At 38.7% G+C, this 24,585-nt stretch overlaps 1 protein-coding gene across 2 annotated transcripts in view; it reads left to right on the top strand.

Moving 5' to 3' along the window:
- The first annotated feature begins 2,774 nt into the window (after positions 1 to 2,774).
- DPYD (dihydropyrimidine dehydrogenase) overlaps positions 2,775 to 24,585 on the top strand; it is a 578,647-nt gene continuing 556,836 nt past the window's right edge. Inside the window, exons 1-2 of one of the 2 annotated variants that reach the window (XM_088153490.1) lie at positions 2,815 to 2,923; positions 12,051 to 12,197. In XM_088153490.1, coding sequence (XP_088009616.1) covers positions 12,156 to 12,197 — 42 coding nt within the window. In that variant the 5' untranslated portion in view covers positions 2,815 to 2,923; positions 12,051 to 12,155. Of the gene's footprint in view, positions 2,924 to 12,050; positions 12,198 to 24,585 lie in introns of both variants that reach the window. The other variant, XM_088153491.1, reaches the window with a different exon arrangement.

Below are 24,585 nucleotides of genomic sequence, written 5' to 3'. Positions count from 1 at the left end.
AGGACACCCATCTGGATTCATCCAGGGCCCAGTCGTCTTGGTGGTGCCCCAGCGGTATGAATTTTCCTCCCTCTGAACATTTGGGGCAGATATCTCTGGGCAGGGTGCTGGAGAACTACTGCAGCTGGTGGGGAGACTGATTAGCTCTGTAACTCAAACCCTGCCCCCTCTCCCCATAGATAGTTGGACACTATGTAGGATCAGTAAGCAGATGGACTAGCTGTGGCCCATCCATTGGATGAATGGGTAGCTGCCCCTTGATAACCTCCGTTTTGACATGGATGACCTTTCCTATGATAAAATTGGGTGCTTTTGGATGCAGAAGAGTCATTCTCTTGCTGCTGAAGTAAAAACAAGGGGAGGGCACCCACCTTCAAAAAAGAGGCTCTGTTTGCCCTAGGAGATCTTTGGAAGTTCCCTAACTTCCTTTTCTGGTCACCTCTCCTGATGCTCAGCACTGCCTTTCTCCAGCTTGTTCTCTTCCAGCCCTGCCTTCCTTCCTCTCAGGGAAGGGAAGTTGGCTCACCCCCATGACGCCCCCTCCTCTGCAAGGCCCAATAGGAAATTTGCTGTGTGCGTGACATCCAACTGTCCTCCCCAGATCTGCCAAGCTATGCCCTTTCAGGATGTGTATGCATGATTCTGGCTGGGAGACAGGGTCACTCTACAATGTGGTGTGTGCTTGCAGGCATATTCAGCACCCTGATAATTGTGGCACTGGGGGTTCCCATATGGAAACACCACATTTAGGGTTTCCAGCTTCCTAATGTTCAGGTGCATGAATCAAGGAGCAAAGTTGCTCTCCAGGAGGGGATGGGGAATGAATGGAAGGCAGGTGGCTAGGAAGTATGGTGATCTGGCCAGCTAGGCAATGAGTAGCCCTGGATGGCCAGGAATAACTGCTGGAGATAGCCAGCTTTGATTTCCCCCAGCAACTTTATTTATTTAATTATTTATACAATTTATAGGCCGCCTGACTCCCAATGACTCTGGCAGCTTACAGTTAAAAGTAAAACAAAACAAGACTGAATCACCTAAAGCCCCAGAAACAATATACTGTATTGTTACAACTCCCTCATGAGGGCACATGGCAAATACCAGATTTTTGAGAACAGGAGACTCTTCTGAGTAAAGTTCCTTTATCTTTCCCCCACCCTTAGGTCCAGTTGGAGACCAAGCAAAGGCCTGCTTTACCCCTCCACTCAATTCAATTCAATTCAATCAGTTCAATTGTTGTCTTCCAGGAAAAGGTGGGGCCATTAAACATGGACCTCTAGTACTCCTTGGTTAATGTGAGGGTGATAGCCCCCGCAGTAGGGAGTGCTGGGAGACAGGAGGCAAAGTCCATAGACAGTGCTTCCCCCACTTGGCTTCCCCTCCCTCCCACCCACTCTGCTGGTCCATACTTGCTCACATGGCTGGGGGCCAATGGTGTCTCTGCCCTGCAGATGTGGGACATCCAACGTGATTCACAGGAGTCTGTATTGGCCCACCCAACATTTGCATCATGAATAATACTGTCTGAGAGTTTGCAGGTGAGGGCAGCTGTCCCAGGGGAAGGGGCACAGCTCCCTTGACTTCTTTTCCCCCTGCAAGGCTGCAGCAAGGAGGTGGCAGAGGACTCCCAGGTGGGGGATCAGCCAAGCCAGGGCTTGAACTCCCTCTTTTTCCTCCCCCAGGATATTGTGGAGAATGACAGCATCAACGTGGACTGGATGTTTTGCTATTCCTCCAGCAACAACACTGTCAAGGTAAGGAAAGTGGCTTGCTGCATTCATGGTGGCCAGGCATTTGGTCTCCTTCTCCCATCCAAACACCTTGCTCTGAAATTAGTTTTCTCCTGACCCTGGAGCTTCTTTTCCTCAGAGTGGGAGTCTTCTCTGGGCTTCTCCTTGCATGGCATCCTGGGGACCCATAGCTAACCTCCTCTCTGGGCTGGGGATCAGCCTCGAGCAGTCCTCCTTCCCTCCTTTGGGGACCCCCCTTTTGCAGTCTAAGCAGAATACCTTCTGACATACAGAAATCCAACAGGCAAAGCCTTTGGCCATTGACCAGCTAAGAATTGTCTCCTATCATGGTGCAGTGATTACAGACAGAGCAACATGCAAAGCTGGTACCCGAAATAGAGATGAACAATACTGGGAGGCTCCACGTTGATTGCTTTGGATCTAGACCAACTCTGCTTTTTCCTAATCTCCAACGTGCACGGCCTCGGCTGTCGTTATTTAGCAATCCAATCACTTGCCAAATCCTCTCCCTCCTCCCGCCACTTGAAAAGTGACGTCTGCGGAATACTTGATTATTACAGTTCTTGTGTTTAATGTGCCTAATCAATTTTATTTGTCTATTTTTCCCGTTTTCACTATGATTTTATAATAATAATGGATTATATGTCGTTTGTCGTTCTCTTGTCCTGAGATATAAAAGCATTAAAAGATAGATTATTCCTTTATTTAAGAAGACGAAGGAGACGCAAATGAGGAAGAAATCTGGAGTCCCAGCCTGGTTACACTGCGAAAAGATGCGAGGGTTTCGCACGTGCTCTGATGCAAGCATGCTACCTTCACCTATCCCTGGCATTCCAAAAAGGTTGCCGAGCTGCCGACTAGGCGACCCTTGAATCAAATTAAAACTCGGCTGATGTAGATAGCAAGGCAGGGCTACTGAACGAAGCGCTGCCCTTTGCATTCCCCAATCCAAGGCGCAAAGACAAGGAAACAGCATTTCTAGCAGCCTTGAAATTAAAGCAACGCGCGCATGCACACACACCCTAATATACACAAATACTGTCCACCCATGCTGACGTGGCTGCGTTGGCCAGTGTGTCCTTTCGCTTTCGATTGCTCAGCGTTTCTTGGAGCGGCAAAAAAAAAAAGGGGGGACTATGCATCGCTTGCTTAGCCGAGACCCTGTGGATATTGAGGTACCCACTTTCCTAAATGGGCGGTGCGGAAAGGGACGAAAGAGGAAACCTAATGGCGGCAGATTACGTGGGAAGTCTGGGAAAAGAAACTTTCAGACAAGAGAGAGGGGAAGCCAGCGTGGGGCGGCAGGAACGGATTTAAGCTCTTTCTTTCTAGCCGGCTATCGACGCGAAAGATGTCTCTCTGAGGAAAGTCAAAAAATATTTTCCTCATCATTGTTGGCCGGTGATAGTCCATAACAGATTGGTGTGAATTTGGGAGAAGAGAGGTGGTTTCCCTACTGGGAGATTTAGTTTTCTATTCTAGCCCGTGACGCTGAACTTTAGAGAAAATACAGGGAAATAAGGAAGCGCTACTTGATGGGTGAATGCTTGGATTTCCTTTTTCACCCACTCACAGCAAACTCCAGGACACAATTAAGGTACTGGTGTGCTTCCTGTTCCTTGCCCTCATGTGAGTATTTTTGAGGAAGAAAACGCAGAACAGCCTAATATTTTGTGGTTTCAGAACTCCATTAGAGCCTTGTTGTGAAGATAAAGGGCTTTTCGACACCTCTGAGGGAAATCCCAGAAGTGCTTTTTCTCCCCCTGTGGTGAAAATCTAATAATCTTTAAAGAAGAAGAAAGCCCTGATATGCAATCCTACGTATATTTACTTGAAATTAAATCTCATTATGTTCAATGAAGATCACTCTCAGTTAAGTGTGTCTAAGATTGTGCCTCAAAACTGGCATCCTGAGTAGGCCTCTTCTGTCTTCCTAATAACAGTGATACCCTGGAGAAAGAAGACTGTGAAGCATTTTCTGTGTTAAAAATAATAAATTATCTCAGGCATCATACGCCTTCCCCCATTTTTAAGTAATTCAGATTCCTCGGAACTGAAACTGCAGCTCAAAAATTCCTTTTATTTAGTTTGGCGTATCGCTATTAGGAAGGAATAATACCAGACAGGATGGAATTGGTTATCCTGAATTGCTCCTTCTGTCTCCCTCAGTTCTCTTTTCCTGGGCACAAGCTATAACGAACATGAAGAGTGCCCATTGTATGCTCTCTGAGAAAGCAGCTAGAGGCTGCCAGTCTCTTGGTGTAGGTCGAATACCGTAAGATATGCTTGCTGTGAGTCTGTCTGTGGAGGTATAGATTCCTAATGCTTTCAAGGAAAAAGCACGATAGCCACCATGCACCTACAGTTGGTAAGGCTTGTCATTTTAAAATCAAAACCAAATGGTTAATGGGAAGATTGGAATGGAGTTCCTTGAGATTAGCATGCATTTCAGTATAGTGTAGAGCAGTGTTCCTCAACCTTGGCAACTTGAAGATGTGTGGACTTCAACTCCCAGAATTCCCCAGCCAGCCATGTTGGCTGGGGAATTCTGGGAGTTGAAGTCCACACATCTTCAAGCTGCCACGATTGAGGACCACTGGTGTAGAGAATGGAAGTGATCATTTATTTTCATGTCTCTTCTTCCCAACCAATAAAACATCTCTAAAGATATTTATTTATTTGTTTGATTTATATGGTCACCCATCTCACATACATGACTCTGGGTGGCCTACAACTTTAAAATAAATAAAAATATGTATAATTGTTAAAAAATCAACTAAAAATAAATATAAAAACACAGCTGCAGAAAAACATTCACTTGTTGAGCACTTTTCCATCAGTTCTTTTTTCTCTGCAGCGGTGGTGCATTGTCAAAATGAAGCTACTGTATCTTCTTTCTGTTTTGTAATACTGAGACCAAGGTAAATTTTGGCAACAACTGTGCTTGCTGTTGGTGTTATACCAGTAAATGAAAGGCAGACACACAATCCATTTTAAATCTTAGTGAAGAAAATGTACAATAGAGTAAACAACATTTCTTTTTTCATTTTCCTTAGTAGCTAGATGGCATTGTACAAATAGGCACATGTTCTGAAATTCATAGAAATGGAATTATACATCCCAAACCAGCTGTAGTCCCTGATGAGTCTCCTGCCCATTTAGGAACACAGTCCTGTACTTTACCCTTTGAACATACAATGATGTAAACATTGATGTAACTGAAGCCAGTGTTGTTATTATGTAAAGTCAAAAGTGGTCTTGAGTCCAAGAAGTCCAGTCCAAGAATTCATCTAATTGGCTTGTCTGCATTTGAATTTCATAGCTGGCTTTTTTATAGTTTCATACTGCAACTCAAATGAACGAAAGTTGCCTTTTTAGTTCTTAACGTTATTCAGATATTTCCTTCATTTGAACTAGTGGAGTGGAGTGTCATCATCTGAATTTTTTTTCTTTTCTTTTTTAACATACAAAATTAATTTATTACTGTGGACTGAGTCACTTTAGAATACCATTTCCCAACTTCAGGTAATGTCAGATACAGTTCCTAGTGTTCCCAGCCATTTTTGGAAAGGGGGGCTGAAAGGCATCATGTTGGTTAGACTACTTTAGAATTACAAGGCTGAATTCTGAAAAAAACCTTAGGCTGGATCCCAACTTAGTTACCATTGGTGTTTGTCTATTGAGAGCAGTGGGATTTATGATAGACACAATTTCAGTTAGTCACCCCTAAAGTATAACCTGTCACCTGATATTTCAATCTATGATTGGACTTGTATATACTACACGTATAAAACATGTATTTAATTTTAAGTAGTGTCCTCATGATAAAAACTGGTTTTATAGATATTTGTGTTATCCAGATTTATTTATATTGGCTACTTTTATCCATCTGAAACCTTAGAACATAGCTTTTCTCTTTCCAGGGTTATCCAACAATTTCTATGAAAAGCTAACAAATACATTATGGAAGAAGTGGTAACATATTACAAACTTTGTGCATTTAATAAGATCTGTCTAACTTTGTCACCCAGACATTTTCAGGGTTATAAACCTTGATATAGAGCATGTGGTTTTAAAAACAAATTTAATCACTAATGGCTTGAAGGGTTGTGTTAAAGCCTGGGAGAGGAGCTGTTATGAGTATGAATGTTAATTGGTATTTACAAAGGTGAACAATTAGCATGCAACATATAAGAAGTGAGTCATACTAAATTTGGTGTTGTTTCTATTGCAAAACAATGTGTTAGGAATTGTAACTTAAAGCTACTAATTTTAATTTTATTCTTGAAAAAAACCTTATTAGAAAATTGGACTTGCACAAGATAAATTATTAACAAGCTGTGCGTACTTTGTCCTTAGTGGTGCTTTGTTGAACCATTTCATAGTTGATCCAGCATTTTATAGGACTAGAACATCTTAGAAAAATACACAGTTGTTCCAAAGTCCTAATCTCAAAATTCTAGGAGTATGTATACTGTAGTTTTGATTATAGGTTTAAGCTTGTACAGAATCATGAATGAGACCATTTAGGTTAACTCCCTGCAGGAATCCAAATTAAAACATCACTGACAGAAAGATGCCTAGTCTCCGCTTAAACACATCCGGTGAGGGAGAGCCCACCATCTCTCTGGATAATTGGTTCCACTACTGTATTTTTCTTATTGTTAAAGGTTTGGCTCCCCCACCCAATTCAGCTGGAATCTGCCATCCTGTAACATAGATACAGTATATTATGCCGTATCCTGCATTCTAGAATGATAGAAAATGGGTCTTCAGTTTTTTCTGTGAAAATCTTGTCTTGTATTTTAAGATTGCTATGTCTTCCACCTTTTTTTTCCAAGGGTAAACATTCCCACTTCTTCATAGAATTTAATTTCTAATCTGCTAATTATTTTCATTGCCCTTCTCTGAAAAGTTCAAATTTTTCTTGAAATGTTGTGACCGGAATGGAATACTACATTGAAGACCGGATCTATCCTATACAGAGTAAAATGGAACTTACTTATTGTGATTTGGAAATTAGAAAATTGTCAAAAAAAATTGGAAACTGCATTGCAGTACTAACTCATATTTGCCAAGACAGGTATCCCTCCTCCTGTAACTCTGTATTTGATTTCTGTTTCCTCAGAAACAGAAAAACTGTTTACTTTCATTCTGTTACCAGCAGTCTAGCCTATCAAGATAATTTTAAATTTTATGTCTAGGATATGAGTTATCTCACACAATTTTGTGTCATCTGCAAATTTGACAAACATTTCTTCTATCTCTTCATCAAAATTAATTTTAAAAGTTGAAGAATATGGGGCCCAGAGCCAAAGCTTGCAGCATCTGACTCAGTAAAGGTAGTCCCCAGTTTAATAATGAGTTCCATTCCCAAGGTCTGTCTTTAAGTTGAATTTGTACGTAAGCCAGAACAGTATTGTATAATACTGTATAAGTAGTATTGCGTAATGAACTTGAACCATTGTGTATTTAACTCAAGTCATTGTGTATTTAACTGGAATTTTGCTACAGTAGGCTCTGTTCTTAACTATGGGTCATCTGTAACCTGAGTGTACTTAACCTGGGGACTACCTGTACCTCACTTACAGAAACTGTTGAAAAGAAGTATAGTTTTGCAGCCAGCTGGGGATCCACATAATGGTCATGCCATCCAACATTTGACTGTCTAGCGTATCTTAGGATATTTGGTCAAATTTTATACTAAAATCAATATATATTGTATCTTTAGCATTTTCACAGTCTATAAAGAAGGCCTTTCCTTTCCTTTCCTTTCCTTTCCTTTCCTTTCCTTTCCTTTCCTTTCCTTTCCTTTCCTTTCCTTTCCTTTCCTTTCCTTTCCTTTCCTTTCCTTTCCTTTCCTTTCCTTTCCTTTCCTTTCCTTTCCTTTCCTTTCCTTTCCTTTCCTTTCCTTTCCTTTCCTTTCCTTCCCCTCCCCTTCCCCTTCCCCTTCCCCTTCCCCTTCCCCTTCCCCTTCCCCTTCCCCTTCCCCTTCCCCTTCCCCTTTCCTCCTTCGAGTCAGTGTTGACTCCTGGTGACTGTCTGCACAAGTCTCTGCAGTTTTCTTGGCAAGGCTTTTTGGAAGTGGTTTGCCATTGCCTCCTTCCTAGGGGCTGAAAAAGAGCGTGACTGGACCAAGATCGCCCAGCTGGCTTCATGCCTAAGATGGGAGTGGAACTCATGGTCTCTCAGTTTCTTCCCTGGTGTCTTAACTACTACACCAAACTGGCTCTATGAAGAAAGTTACCCAATCAAAAAAGGAGATAACATCAATTTTTCAAGACTTGATCTCAAATATATGTTGGCTTTTGGTAATTACCACATTGTACATATAGTACTATCTATATGTACTTATAGATCTATCTCTTTATGATCTGGTCTATAAGCTTCTCAAGTATCAGTGTCAGATTGATTGGTATGTAGTTCCCTGGATCTTTTTTTCCTCTTTCTAAAGATAAGGTCAGTATTTGTTCTCCATAGTCTGGTACCTCACTAGTGTTTTTCAGAGATAATACATACAGATTCAGTTTCTCAAAGATAATACATACAGATTCAGTTTCTCAAAGTTAATACATACAGATTCAGGTAGATAACTCTGCAAGGTAGAAAAATAAACAAAAACAGTATAAAAATAGAGCTGATTTTGTAAAAGACTGCCTTGTAGTTTGCAATTCTTGTGAAAAGCTGCTGCCTTTGTATTTTTAAATTCCATTAGTTTTAAGATTTAGCCATTTCTTACATTCCTTTAATATATCTATAGCAAAGCAGTATGTTGGTATGTTGGCTTCAGTTCCATGCTGAAATTTAAATTGCCTTTCATAACCTGCTGCTCTATAAGGATAGGGTGGTAGAACCAGAATTGTCACAATCACATCTAGTCAATCTCTAAATACCATTTCCGGGAAGTAAATTTCATTTATTTCAATGATTTTTTCCTTGCTAATTACTATGCACAGAATGGTGTTTCTTGTATTTCTTCCCATATATCTAATCTTTTTAAAAAAATTATTTCATGTATCTCTGTGAGCTTTAGGTTTTTGTTATGCAGTTGTAATTGATTCCATTCAAGCATTCCATGGATTCTCTAGTAGCTAAAACAAGAAGTTTTTAATAGGTTTGAGGTTCTTTTTCCAGAAGCTCATATATTGCCACTGACCTGTAACAGGAGGAAGGTGAGATCACTTGCCCAATAGATGGACCATTACCTCTATTTTCCTGTTACAAAGAGAGAGGGAAGGAAGGAGGATCTATAGCCTTCATAGAAATCAGTATATGAGGCAAAATTCAGGCACTATTTTTCCCAGTTGTTTTAAGAGAAATCAGCTCACCCTTGCCTTTCCAAAATATATAAAATAATAGCAGTGACTAAAACATTTGTGCAAAGCTTTTTAAATACTTGGTTTGGGCTTCCTTGGAGAAAGAGTGGTTATTGTCCACAGAAAAAGTTCTAAAATTCAAGACTTTCTGAACACATTCACAGTTGTGTAATCAGATCTAAACATTAATAGAAGTAGACCTTTTTTTTTTTTCCTATCTTCCAAAATCTTTTTTTTCTTGAGTTGGTAAGCACTTTAAAAATCTATTTTATCATAGATTTAATGCACCATTCTATAGTTATGTATTCCAGGTGGAGGGAACTACAGCATATCACAGTAAGATAGCTCAGTGGTTGTTATTACTGTTTTGTGGATGGATACAGGACCCACAACCCTGCAGTCTTATCCTGTTGGCTTTTTTTTTTTTTAAGGGAAATCCAATAGGATGGATCTATGAAATTCGTTGCAACAGCGGTGTGATTAATGAAAGTCTGGTAGAGACGAAGGGAGCAATGAATGTACAGTATTGAGGGCTTAAAGAACTGGTAGAACAATTCTGTCTGAACATCAAGTTTATCTTCTGAGAAGCCATGGAAAAATAAACTTAATATACATGTTTCTTACAATCTCAGTCAAATCAGTTTCTTAATATAGTTTGTTAATGCTTGCTTGTTAGTTCTACCAAAGTAGCAAATCTGTCCTTTGATGCTAGTTTTCTTTGTGTGTGTTTGTATGTGTGTGCATTTTCTCCAATTCCCTAGAAGAATTATGCTGAATGTCTGGAGTGATTTGTAGATGTTTGGCATATCAACACTGAGGAATCTCTGTAGACTTGCCTTTGGATAGATATGTATAGAATTCTGCTGTAGATTTTATAATGGTTCCCAAATTACAAACCTCCACTTTCTTATCTCCAGCATAGTTTAATAAAAGCTATTCATGTTTTGTTCCATACAGCTTGCCTGCCTGCCTGCCTGCCTGCCTGCCTGCCTGCCTGCCTGCCTGCCTGCCTGCCTGCCTGCCTTCCTTCCTTCCTTCCTTCCTTCCTTCCTTCCTTCCTTCCTTCCTTCCTTCCTTCCTTCCTTCCTTCCTTCCTTCCTTCCACAAATAAAGCTGCTTCCCATTTCCCCCCTTTTTAAAAAGAAAACATGCCAGAGTTGGTTGTAAGATTTTTCTCTTTCTTAAAAAACAATAATTATAAAACAACAAACATTTCCATCAGAAATTTGCACCGATCACAGTTCTTCTTACAGTTTTTTCTGCTCCCCATCGATCTGTGCCAACCTTTTTCAGCCTTAAATCTATAATTTTCATCTGCCTGGCTACAGTCTGTCTCTAGGTGTTGTACTGACTATCTTGTTGGCTTATTCTTTTTCTATAGAAATCTGTTTTGATCTCTGAAAATGAATGGAAAATTTTAAATGATGAAAGTTAAACTGACTTTCATTGGAGCTTGACATATTCATCACAAATAATAGTTTACTGGACAGATTTCTTTAATGTGTTTTTCAAGATTTCTGATTAGGTTTTAGAATCAGCAAGTTTCAGCTTGCATACCTTGACTTCTTTTTTGTACAATTTAATGTGCATATACCTTTGTCTATGTCTTAATTGCTTTGATGTTAAAATATGATGAGTGAGATTGTTACAGTTGCCAGCTTGTATCTCTTGCTGCATCTTGGCTTTTTTTTATTTATGTCTGTGCATCTGGCTTGGACCAAATATATGGACAATATGTCATTCCCAAGGTAGTTTGGAAAAGATCCTCCAGATTGCTTCAACTTTTTGGTAATTTTTATCCTGTCATAGATAGTTTGCTGTCCTCCGTAGTGACATATTTTCATTAAGTCCTTGATCCAGGTTGACCCTGTGGGAGCCTTCTCATTCACTGTAAGGCAATCTTTCCTGGCTAACAACATTGGGGCTGTTTCTAGCAACCTTTTTAAAAATGTGCACTTCGATCAGCACCAGATTCTTGATATAGCTTATTGTGCTTCAGATAAAAGACTTCGCTTAGTGGCTAGCATCAGATGCTGTCTTTATCCTATAGAGTTTTAAAAGACTAAAACTTGCTTTTTATCTTTATTTTATGGAACCTGAATACTATTATTCATTTTCTTGCACTACTTGGTGTAAAGCAAGGTATAAATGAGGTGAAATAAACAGATTATATAATAATGCCTGGATGGCTAACGTGGTACCATTGTAAAATTGTGATGGTTTCTTATTCTTTTCTTTTTTTCTGAATCCAAATAGCACATGTAGTAAAAATTAAATTGGTCCTACTTTTTCACATGGGAATTACCTACCTTACAGCATCTTCTCACCCATGCAATTTGTAAGAGTTTAATATCAAGTATAAGACCAAATAAGCCTCATTCTGGGTTAGTGTGATGGGAGAATTCTGCTTTATCATTTTAGGTGTAAGAATTAGCTTTTTATAGCACTCTTGTGGAGACTACAGCATATTGTGACTCAAACTGTTTCTTTAGCCTGTGTGTTCAACAAGTAGTGGCTGGGTTTTTAAAATACAGATTTGAATTCAAATGAAACTCCATCTGGGAGGGTGTTGGCAAAGTGTAATTTCTCAGACTGATGAATGTGAATACTGCAGACTTCTCTTAGAGGATTGTTGCATGGCAGAATAAGATAAGGAAAAGAGATGGTCAAAATAGCAAAAGAAAACCAACTCCAGCTTTTTTCCCCCTTAATATTGTTTGCTGATAATCTTTTAATTAATTATTTATTAAATTAGCATGCTGCCAACTCCAATCAGACTCATGGTTGCTTACACAGTAACATATCAAGCATCCACACTTGGCATAACAATAAATAATAATATAGTCACACTATCTGAACTATAAAGCATCCATGAGAACACTGTAGCATTTCACATCCATAAAACCAACTCAATAATATCTAATAATCACTGTTATTCAATTAATAATAGGCATTAATTAAACAAACCTTTTTTTTTTTTTTAAAGAAAAACAGCCTGTGGTTACATATAAGATGACTATCAAAGGCCCTCTGGTAAAGCTTAGTTTGAAAACTGAAGAATGTCTCTGAGGAATAATGGTCTCGCAGCACGATGGACGGCAATTGCAATAAGGATAGAGAACATGCAGAGAAGGTGAGGCAAGGGCAGGATGGAAAGGCAAGACCAGCCTCTTACAGGAAAACAAAATGACTACCTTTTGGCTAATTTCTCTACAGAGGCCACTCTATGAAAAGCACTGCCAAGGTTTATTGTGGAAAACAGAAACAAAAGCTGTTTCATAAATGATTGAACTGCAGAGATGGATTGCCCTTCTCCTGTGGCAAGGAGAGACTGTGGGGAGAGAAAGAGACCGCTGCTATCCAAGAAGTCTTCATATGGAAGGAAGGATAGATAGATGGGCAGGTGTTTTATTCTAAAAATCTGTGGTGGTCCCTTAGGTCTAATGGCATCAAGTTGGGGGGTACACTTTTGTATCTATTTGAAAATACAGTTGCAGTCATCCTCCTGAGTTTTTTTTCCCTTGTGTGTCTGTTCCATGGATTAACTCAAGAAAATAGGAAGGTGAGGGTGCCTATTCTTGGTACAGGCCTCAAAACTGTGATGATGATTGACAGAGTTTTTCTGTATCAAACCTTTCTCTTTTCAGACCTGAGTTCACATCCATGTAGTTTTGACTGCGTTTAGGTAGACTTATAATATGGTTGGTCTGCTTGGGTTGAAATCTGCAGCTCAGAGTCTATTATGGTTACTAAGGCTATAATATGGTTAGAAACCACAGCTGAAGGTAGTTAAATGTATTCTTGTTTCTTTTACTGATTTAAGATAGGTGTATTGTTAGGTCTCAAACTGAATTGTTCAGGGGATTGCTTAATGTGACTATAAAGTCGATGTTATACTGGTTTTAGATCTTAGTAATTGGCATATGAGTATGCTTTTTGCATACCAGCATGCCAGTGAAATGAATTCTTAGACTGCCAATATTGCATTATAATGTATTAGGTTTACACAATGGCTTTGTATGTGGGTTGTGGTTAGTTACATGGACAGTTACTGTATTTAGATTAGTATACCTATTTTCTGTGAGTCACTTTGACCACAGCGGGTTGTGGAAAATGCATTATATAAATAAACAGCCTTTTGCTATAATTATACAATTACCTTTAATTTAAACGAACTTTGATTTTAATCTCAACAGATGAAAAAAAATGACTCTTCTATATGCTTCGATTTTTACAGCTTGAGCTTGTGAGTTTGGTTTCAGCTGAAAGGAGTCTTTGGTTTGTAATGCAGTGAACAGATGAATATGTGTAAATTAATCATGGATTGGATTGGAATCATATGATGTCTTGCTAAGAAGTGGAGTGTGTTGATTTGTCTTTAAAGAATACTTACCATAGAAATTATTAATGGTTTGGGAAAGGATTATTTGGTTAGAAAACTATGTGCTATATTTATTTATTTATTATTCATCAAATTTATATGACCGCCCATCTCATGAAAAGTGACTCTGGGCAATGTATAAGGAGACTATAAAACAGTTAATATATATAAAAATAATTATTAAAAATTTAAAGATCATAAAGGCTAAGAGAGAACAGCAGATGTTACTAACAATGGAGCCATCTTAGTATCTCACCAGTCCCCTGGGGCCCCCAGGCCTGATGGCATAACCAGTTTTTGAGGGACTTCCGGAAAATCAGCCAGAATGGAGCCAGCCTCACTTCTGGGGGAGGATGTTCCATAAGGCAGGTACATAGAAGACCTGCCTCCTGGGACTTGCCAAATGTAGCTCCCTAGTAGATGGGAACCTATATCACATTTTCTCTGCAGTTATCATTTCTACAAAGACTACCCTTACATTCCCTACATTATCGGTCATGTTTTAGAAGAGACCTACATGCTATCTAATGCTATAAGTGAGGAATAAGTTTCTTCTGCTTCCTTTGCGTGGACTTGACTTCTGCCCCTAAATGATGCTTCCACTATAAGTATGGCCACACTCGCACATATTTCAGATGAAATGCTTGCATGGATAGTTCTGTCTTGGTGGACCTGTATGCTATCTTTCTGGTGAAGGCTTGAGATATTCAAGAGAGCAGTGCGTTGGTGAGTGCTCTAGCTGGGGTTCCTGCAAACTTGGTTCTTGCTGCAAATGAAGAGAGGGATGAGGCTTGGGGTGTAGCTATGAGAAGATGAGAGGCATGGCTTGATACTCTGTAGGTCAGGTGGGATATCCTGATAATCCACATTGGGCCCTGGCCAGAGGTTCTTGTCTGTGATTTTCTACTTTTATATATTCCAAGGCAAAATTCTATGAGCATTAATGCACACCCCTACTATGAATCAAATTCCTTAAGGACAAAATTCTATTACATTTGGGCAATGTTGAGAAGCTATAAGATCCTTCAGGTTTCTTCAGTTTCTCCATTAATCACCAGAAAATAAATAACCAGTCCTCATTCCCTCTCCATTAACTAGTTTTTCCTGCATCTAAAACTCTGATGCCAAAAAATGTCGAAGATGGTGTGACAAAGGGTAAGTTGGGAGGTGAAAACTATTCTAGGTTAGCTCTACCATGTCAACAAATGTATAAGCAACTTAGAGATGGGCTAAATTGCTTACAATAAGAGGGTTTTTTTCAGAGAGAGAGGAAAAAAAGGATGATAAATGCTTTTTTTGGTTCTGCCCTGCCAATTTTTTTATATTGGTCACCGACAGTGGATCTGTTTTTTATTCATTTATTTTAATCTAGATGCTCTCAACAGTTCCATCAACTCCTTTTCCTGGATTTCTGTGTTATTAGTTTTTTAATGTACAGTGCAATAGCTCCTTCCTTACCATCCTCCTGTTCCTTTTCTATCTGTTAATTGCTGTATTTGAGTGTTAAGAATCAACCAGGTCTAATATACCTATTAAATAATATTTGACTTCCTGTAATAAGAATTAAAGCTAATCATACTTATGATATTTACTTAAGGTTATTCTTGGAATATCTCTATTTCTATCTCAAGCAAATTGAATTCTGAATGTAAACTGATTTTTTTATGGGAGTAGGAAAACATTCCCCTGCAAGTTCTTTTTCCAAATTAGCCTAATATTTTAAAAAGTATATTCTGTGATTCAACAGTCTTTCATAAATAACAAGCCATAAGTACTCCTGGTCCCATTCTACCACAAGTCACTGTTGTGTATGTAGTGCTATGCATATCTTTGATAAGGTGATTTCATGTGCTATAGCACCTTGAATGGAAAACCATGGCACCTTGCTTTATCCCACAAAGTTCATTGGAAAAGTAATTCAAAGCAGTGCATCTCATCTCTTTGCTGCAATGGAAATGTCTTTAGCACCTATCCATCATTTGTCACTTAAGGCAAAAGTGTGCAGAATGTGTGATTCTTGGTCAAGGGCAACCTTGTTGAATCAACAGAGATTTTCACAATGTTGTTGTCCAGGAGCCCAGCTCTGCTGGTTCAAGTGAGGTAAAGATCAGGGCTGACAGATTAAGCAGGATGTATATCTCACTATCTGCAACCAGTCTTTGGTAGGCCTTGTGCCTGATACCAGGTGTGCCCATCTCAGACATGCAGCCTGAGTACACTTCAGGCTTGGCATTCACTCACTCTTGGTCAGTTTTTCACACCCTCACTTAGGTTAATGCTGAGCCACCTGAGGCTGTGAATTTAAGGAGGCCCACATTTGAATCTAGTTGTTTGGGGCAGTGCTCTCCTTTAGCTATCTCTTCAGTGAAGACCACTGGCATTTGATCTTTTGACTTAGAACTACATATAAAAACTAGCAATCATGACTCTGCAAACAGACACAATGAAACAGAAAAAATGGGAGCAAAGATAGAATAATACAACTGAAAAGAAATAAAATACCCCTGACACTTTTGCCTATATTTCCCTGCCAACTTATCTTATTGGTCCCATTTCTCCAAGGGCTTTTGAAAAGAGTGTCTAAGTTCTGGCCTGTCATGAAATCTGCTGCCCTTGCTGCTCTAGGACCTGCAGCCCACACCTACTGGGGCAAAAGATTTTATCTGCTTCTTCCAGCCTGAATCCTACCTCCCTGCTTCTTATTGGAAGGAGATTTCCAAAGAGTGGCTTTCGAAGAACTGTAGGACTATATAATAGTCATCAATAAGCATATTGCTTGGTGTTCCATGATCTTCAGAAGTTTAAGAAACACTGGTCTGATCTGTAAGGATTTTTTTTCCAGTTTCAGTTTTTCAGTTCTCTGGTAAGCCCGTATCTTTGCCACCTGCCCTATGGAAAGAATTTCTGAGGGAAGGAGAGAAGGAAAGACTAAAACCAGGCAGGTAGTTCACGACTACTTGGAGCCCACTCCAGCTGGACTTTTCCTTCCATGTGGACAGATTTTCGTTAACTTTAAATACTTTTATTGTGATTTTGTTACCTCTTGGTGGTGCTTTCAACTTTACTTTGTAGTTTGAGGCAGCAAAAGGTGGGTATTGTTTGTGATCTTGTTTTTTGTTCAATATCTTTCCATCACTTGCTTACCTTCCAAGTTGCCTGTGCTTCCCAATCTGAAGAACTCCCTTGGAAATGATTCCTCATGATGCTTTCCTTTGGGATTTCATTGAAGGCCAGAAAATGAGAGATTGCAACAGACAGCTGGGAATTGTGTTGTGCAATACAGGATGTTCACTTTCATTCCCCTTGACCATCTTGTAAATAAATAAATAAATAAAATGGGTTGGCATATCACATTCTGCCTGTAATAATTTCATCAACGTTTTCCTCTTGAAGGAACATTTGAAAGGAAAGTCTCTTTCATCAAATTGAATATGAACTAGTAGAAAAAATACAACAGGATTTTTTTTCCTGCATGGCACTGTATTGTACATGGGCCAGTACAACTTAAAATTTACCATCATGCATTCATTGCTCTATATTCGAAACCTCTTGCTTTTGTTACTCACTTGTAAATGTATGAATTATTGGGGAGTACCTGCAATAGCAATCACCTTTTTGCACTGTGTGAAACATACAGATACCCACATTTACCACCAGAAACAACTGAAGAAAGACATGTACCTACCTGTAACTTAAGGCTATCAAGTATATTTGTAGGAAGAACAGATAGCAAAAGAATAATATTACAGGGGAAGATTGCTTTCCCCACATAGAGACTGCCACAAATACTTTGGTCTAGCAGTGCTGCATCTGATTGAGTTGTAGCCAAACTCTGGCTTAGCTTTTATTGATTCTCCATACCAGCACCATACATGGCTGCTAGTTATTTGCACAGCCATTTAGGGGTATCAGTGTTGCAGTAGATTTTAAATCTTAGACTTGCTTTATGCGTAGCTTTGGCATATACAAACACAATCCCTTTCTGGTGGTCTTCTGTTGAAGTTGCAATGTTTGAATAGGCTCCAAGTCAAATGTACCACGATCATGACATTCAAATAGCCTCATGTTTGTTGATCACCCTGGGTTGGTGTTTTATGTAAATTAACCCATGTTCTTGGGACCTCACCATCATATGTTGCACGTAGAATATTTCAGTATCTTCACTTAAACTGTTGAGGAGAAAATGAGCAGGCTTTGTTTATTTAACCCTTCAGCAACAACCAAGTTGAAAACAAAAGCTGTCTCCCCCCCCCATTTCACAGAGTTGCCTAGCAACCTGCCTCCCCTTTATTAGCATATAGTTTAATACCTTTTTATTACAGGACTAAGCCATGTTACACATTCTTCTTCAGCCCAGTGCAGGTTTTGGCAAGCATTTGATCTGGCAAAAAGTATGGGGAAGTGTGTGAGTGGGAGAATAAAAAAGAACCTTCGTATGCCAAGCAAATAGAATTGTTCGTTGCTGCCTTGTAATTTCATGCTTTTGATTAAAAACAGGAAGTAAACTCCCATAGATCTCTCCTCCAGCTGAAGTAATTCTGCACAAAACTGATACATCTACCACCCTTCATGTCCACTGTGATTATAAACCTGGGCTTTTGAGCTGCAACGGCTCAGAAATGTTTTCTTGATGGCCTTGTAGGAGGAGAGCTGCATTAGTTTGTGGTGGCAAAAAAACAAAAACCCAGGAGTCTGGTAGCACCTTTTCCAACTAACAAATTTTATTAGAAGACAAGCTTTTGTGAGCTTACACCTTTTAATAAAAGCTCTTATGCCTTTAATAAGATTTGTTATCAGACTCCTTCTGCTTTCTTCCTTGATTGGCAAATGGCTCATCATTTATGAAACCCTCTCTTTCACAAGATGGGTTGCAATGATAATAGGAGTGCTTTGCATTTGCATCATTATTTTTATTTTATTTTTCATTATTTTTATTTTATTATTATTATGATCTTATCATGGATCTTAATATTAAAATGAAAAGGTTGTTGAAGGCAGACCAGAACCCGCTGGGCCTGGAGCAAAGAGGAGGTAGACTTCAGAAGAAAAACTGAAGTTGCCTCAGGCACTCCAGCTATCAGTTAGTAAGAGAAGGATGACAGAGGACAACAGCATGCATGAAGCTGCCTCAGGCTGTGTCTGTACTGGCCAGTTGGTTTGAGATACACTGGAGTCTGCTTCAATCAGCTGAGGCCTGCCAAGGCAGCATGGTGAGATTTGCTGCATCCGGAGTAAGAATAAATGGATCCTAGTCTAGATTATACAAGCCCTGTATAATTTTTTCTCTAGCTGCAGGCGTGCCTGCTGGAGTCCAAAGAACATTCAGTCTCATTTCTCTTTTGCAGTAGGCAGCATGAATAGTAATACCGTAAAAGTATTCATCCCAATGCACTGTCACAGTCTGTATCTTCCCACAGTTTTTAGACTTTTGTGCCCAGTGCCACTTTTGTAAAGCCTACCAGAACAGTTTGACAGTGTGTGTGAATGAATGAACATGCTGGTAGTTTTAGATGTGATGCAGAAGCATGTTGAACTCTCACTATTTCCCACCAGACCTCTGCATTGTCATATATAAGCTTCAGAGATGTGTGTTCTCCCACAGCATCCTGAGGTGTTGTAACTTGATCCATTCTTAGATCCATTCTAAAAGTTGAATTTCTGTGTATCCGGTTGAGTTGCAGCAAGTTGTCTATGCATGTGGCTTAATCAGTTTTAGATATAATTCTGTTTTGTTCTGCATTTTGAAATAAGTACTGGTAGGGAGGCCCTAGAGTTCTTGCAGGTTTTTTTATTTTTATGAGTCCTTATGCTGTCAGGGTCCTATGGTGGTATGTAACTATGAAATATACCTGCTTTTCTGATCTGGAATGCTGCATGTTGAGGAATGATACTGCTGTCAGAAGAAATCTTAGTTTAAAATAGAAATTGGATTGTCAGTTTCTGGCTGGAAATACAAACCTGTAAATCTGAACCTGTTGGAGCAGATGAATTCCATTTATGGCTGGCAAGAATTTGACCTTAAGTGATTAAAATAATTGTTGGAGTTAGTTATTGCAAGAATCAGGTGCAGCTGGGAGTACATAGAATCTGTGCAGTCAGATAAAGAACAGCTAGGACAATACAACCTTGACTTTTAAGCAGCGACTCTAGAGAATAGTTTTGGAAACCCAATAGGTGTTGGCAAACAAGCTAAGGTTTTTTGTTGTGTTTTTCATTTTGATTAGTGAACCTGTTTTACTTGATGCTGCATTCTGGTTCATAACTGATGCTGATAGTCGTTTTGGAGTAGTTCTAGGAAAGATGGCATAAACATAATAAATCATGACAGATTCCTAGACAGAAAGTGATTTGAAAAGCTTGCATGGGTTGATAAACTTTGAAAGACAGTTCAGAACATTCTGTTACTCTTTGTACTTGATACAGACCTGCTAGTATTTTTTCATTTTTTTGAAAACCAGTTACAAAAGGTGTGCATGAGTGCACTGCTTATAGCAAATTGCATGTTTTCTGTTCCTGTGCCATGTGGTAACTTTCTTTGCTGTTCCTTAGCCCATTATTGAAAATGGCTTAAGAATATATAAAGGTGCTGGATCATTCCAGTGCATTTAAATATTGGTACCCATTATCCTCAAGATGCTTATAGGAAGACTACAAGTGGGACATGGGAATGATAGCAATTGAATTGAATTCAAAGACATACTAATTCTGATAACAGAACAAATTAATAGGTATTAGAACTACCAACTTTTGATAGCTGCGTCTTCCTTTTTTTTTTTTTTAATTAAAGCTATCCAAGTGGGTGGACATTGCTACAAATTCTGGCAGAGAATTCTATACTTTAACTATGCATTCACTGGAGAAATCTCTTTTTATGAAGCTCCCAATGCTCAGCTTCATTGGATGATTACATCTACTATTTTAAGATAGGAAAGAAAAACTCATCCATTTTCCTTTATACCAACTTTCCCCACTTTGGGTGTATCAAGATGTGTGCATTTCAGCTCCCAGCTAGCATGGCCACTGATGAACATTCTGAGTATGAAAGTCCACACATCTGGAGAGCATCTAGGATGAAGAAATCTACTCTACACAATGTAAATTTATTCCCTTTTATCCCATTCCCTCTTTCTGCCCCACCCCCAACTTCCACAAATATGAATTATTCCTGTCACTTCCAGTAATGCTGCCTTCTTACATTTCCATTTTTGCTAAATACATTGGATGACTTGAGTAATCTTATATAAACAGCCAAGGAGAAAGACATGGTACTAAAATGTTTTCTCCTGCACTTTGAATGCATGCAGGGTTTTAATGCATTCAGAAATTCATCTGAAGTCTCCACACCCTCACCCTACAAACAAGCTAGAACCTTACTTAAGTGAAAGGCCCACAACAGATGGCATTATTATAATGTTATGGAAGAATGGAGGCTTCAGATAACTCCGTTCTATGAAAAGTGCATGTGAAGGAGTAGTGGGGACGTCTAGGTTATCAGGACCATATACCTGCTGACCACATTTTTGTCAGTTATGGTAACAGGACTTAAACTTGACCCAGGATTTTCCCTTGCATAGCACAGTGCTATCTGGATAGTTCAGTACATACCTAGCCCCCCCCCCCTTTTTTTTTGTATGATTGCACATTCTGTTGCTGCTGGCAGTCTTGTAATCTCCTCACATCTGCTTTTAAAGCATATGGGGGTTTCATGTAATCAACTCCTCTCCCTCTGTCATTATGGCAGGTGAGCAACAGAATGCCCTGGTACCTCTGTGCTGATGCAGAAAGCATGATGACTGTATATAAATATTAAATATTACTGGAAGCAATATAATAAATGGAAACCTTTGACTGAATTGGTACACACTCCTCTTTCAAAATGGGGTGGGTGGAAAGATGTATAAAACAATCTCTGTAATTCCTGAAAAAGCAAAAACAGTTTTCTATATTTAAAAAGACTTGGATAGGGAGTTTTCTGTTTATTCTAAAAGGAATTTATAAAAGAATCATGTAGGAGTTGTCAGTGAATGATAAATACTGGTAATCAAATACATTATATAAATTTAATTTGTCAGTAAACTCTCTTTTAGAAATTCTTCTGGTTTTATTTTTTCTTCCAGATGTATAAATGGATTAAATCTAATGGCTATGAAAAATATAGGATACTCTATCTTTGTGGTAATTAAAAATATCTGCAGAATGCTGCCTTGGAAACACATCTTGCAATTTTGTTTGAGGGAAGATATTTATTTAAAATATTTTAAAGTACACTTCATCCTCATAGACTTCAGGTCAGTTAATCACCTAAATCATCTTGGCTGTATAAGTGAAAATATTTTTGAAAGGCTAATAAAAGGTAAAGTCTCCCTCCACTGAGCTCAATTTTTTGTGACTACATGGATAGATACATGCAGTTTGCTTGGCAGCAGTACAGAAGGTGTTTGGTATTGTCTTTTTCACTGATCTTTTTTTTTTTCCAATTTCCCAGACTATCCAAGAATCCCTGGGATTTCTTCATAGTCTTTCACCCAAGTACTAACCAGGTCCAAACCTGTTTAGCTTTTTTTGAGATAAACCAAGTTCAGCAAAGGGCTGCCACCTATTATAACCCGAAGTCTCAATTTAAGCAAGCCAACCAACACTTTAATGAAATATATTTAATCAGAGTCCCTTTTCTGCTGGAGGTCTTGCATGAAGATCTTGTGTGAATATATAAACAAAACATCTTAAATAGTATGATTTTTTTCATAATAACTTACAGTTTACACAGTTTAAACAAAGCATCTTAAACTAGTATGATTGTTTTCATAATAACTCACAGTCTATACTAATAAAGCTATGCTATATACTTTCTCATCAAGAAGCATTTTTTTCTTCATTACACACACACACACACACACACACACACACACACACACACTGAATCTACATTTCATAAAGATTATATCCTGTAATTACTGAATGTTGGAGAAACAAGGAAACTGCCGTTTTGTTCCCTAGTGGTAGACACTATGCTTCATTGCTGATCTATGCTGCTTATGACATTTTGCACAAAGTGTTCTGAGGTGTCATATAGCTTGATGCTAAAGAACTTAAAGATTACATTTTCACAGATCTGAAAGAAAAGTACTAAAAGTAAAAAAATTGAACACAGCTTCAGTTTTTTGCTGCTGATTTGGGCCACTCTTGTTCCTTTTCCTTCTTTTTTCAACCATTCTTTCTGTTGTAATTTTAGTATTCTTACATTGCTTTTTCTCATAGATATCTCTAAATGTGACAGACTTAAATAGTTGTCCTCCAATTGTGTTGGACTACAACTCATACACATCCCAACCAGCATGGTGGCTTTATTTCTACAAGGACACCCTATTGGAGAGGGCCAGAGTAGGCATATTTATGTGGTTTCCCCCCCCCCTTTTTAATTCATTTAAAAAATGCATATGATATTCAGAAAATCTCTAAGAGAAATGAGTTGTATGCTAAAATTCTGAGATCTCCCAATTCTATATTTATATAGCAATGTTTCTGTATGAAAATTAGGAGCATGCTACATATTTCCATTGAGAAATGTTTATTTTCTGTCCTGAGAATAATTTATCCCTATGCTTCTCTTACTGATATATACATAGGATAGGAATTTATGAGGTAAACACAGGACTCCAGTTATCTGAAAGGAGGGCAGTCCCCAGACAGGATAGACCTGGCATACCAAGTAAGCTTAATTATAGAGTATAGGTAGTCCTTGTTTAGCAACCACAATTGGGACTGGCAAGTTGGTTGTTAAGTGAAGCAGTTGCTAAGTGAAACAGCAACTGTGCTTATGATCTTACTTCAGCTTTCCTTTGTTTTATGGACCTGCAAAGGTCATAAATGCGGGAACTGGTCATAAAGTTACTTTTTATGACTGTCATAACTGTGAATGGTCACTAAACAAGGCAGTTGCTAAATGAGGACTACCTGTAGTGGCACCTAAAGAGTCATCCCTTCCATAAGATCATTGGATGAAGTCTAATTCTGAAGATGCAGAATGCCAAATTGTGCAGTGGACCTTTTTTTTTTTTTTTCACTTTTTCGAGTCCCCCAAATTTCCAAATGTATACCCTGAGAGGAAAAGATTTGAAAATCTGTATGTTAGGATTCAGAAATTGATGTAAAACAGATATACACATACATACATTGGAACATTTTGGGAGCATTTTTTAGGATTTATCCAGTTTTGTGTATCATTTGGATTGAGGGACTGCATTGTAAAATTCAAAAAATAGATAATTAAAGAATAATTAGTGGTTTAGTTCAACTGGCTGAATTATACTTTTTTAAAATTAAGAAATGTGACACCGAAACGTCAAATACATTTATTATAGCATAATCCAGAGGTTCTCAAATGGTGGCTTGTGGCCACCAGAAGGTCATAAGGTAATTAGAGGAGGGGAGGATGTCATAATTTGGGAAGAGTCTTACATATGCAAAGCAGGATTGCCACCAGAACTTGTTCCTACTCTGCCTGGTCAAGCTGACAGCTGGCTTATCTAAGCAAAGACTAGAGTGAGGTCTGACTAGGATTTGCTTTGAATGTACAAATTTCATGGCTTGCACATTGACAGCTGGATTATTGCCAGAATTTATTCTCTCTCTGGCTGGAGGAGCTGGCTGTCAGCTTATCCAAACAAAGTAGAGTGGAAAGTCTGGAGCAGCATGTTACAGGACTCTGGGTGTAGTTGCACAAGCCTGAAGGCTTGAACCAAATACATGAATCGCTGTCAGAACATGCTCCTGCTCTTCTTGGAGAAGATAGCAGCTAGCTTGTCCAAGTACAACTCAGAATATGTTCTGTCAGGGGTCCTACTTTGGGTGTGCAAACTCAATCACTGTCAGAATTTGTTCTTGTTCTGCCTGAACAAGCTGGTAGCAAAGTCAGGATTTTCTGTAGTTGTTGCTAGAAAGAACAAATATCAGTACAACATAAATGGGGAATGAGAAATGAGTTGTCTCAGAAACAAAAACCTAGACTTTAGGGAATGATGCAAAATGAAACAAGTTCATCCTTTCCATTAAAAATATGGTTTTAAAATTGTTTTATTTTTATTTCCAGTGGAAAGGTTTATTTTATAAAGTTGAAAGGTCCTAGCATTTTCATTTGGTA

This window comes from Python bivittatus, unplaced genomic scaffold (assembly GCF_059951505.1).
Source record: "Python bivittatus isolate LINGU-HERP-01145 unplaced genomic scaffold, Pbiv_v1 ctg000700_np1212, whole genome shotgun sequence".
NCBI lineage: Eukaryota > Metazoa > Chordata > Lepidosauria > Squamata > Pythonidae > Python > Python bivittatus.
The sequence above is the reverse complement of the archived record's forward strand: the minus strand, read 5'-3'. Positions and strand labels throughout refer to the sequence as shown.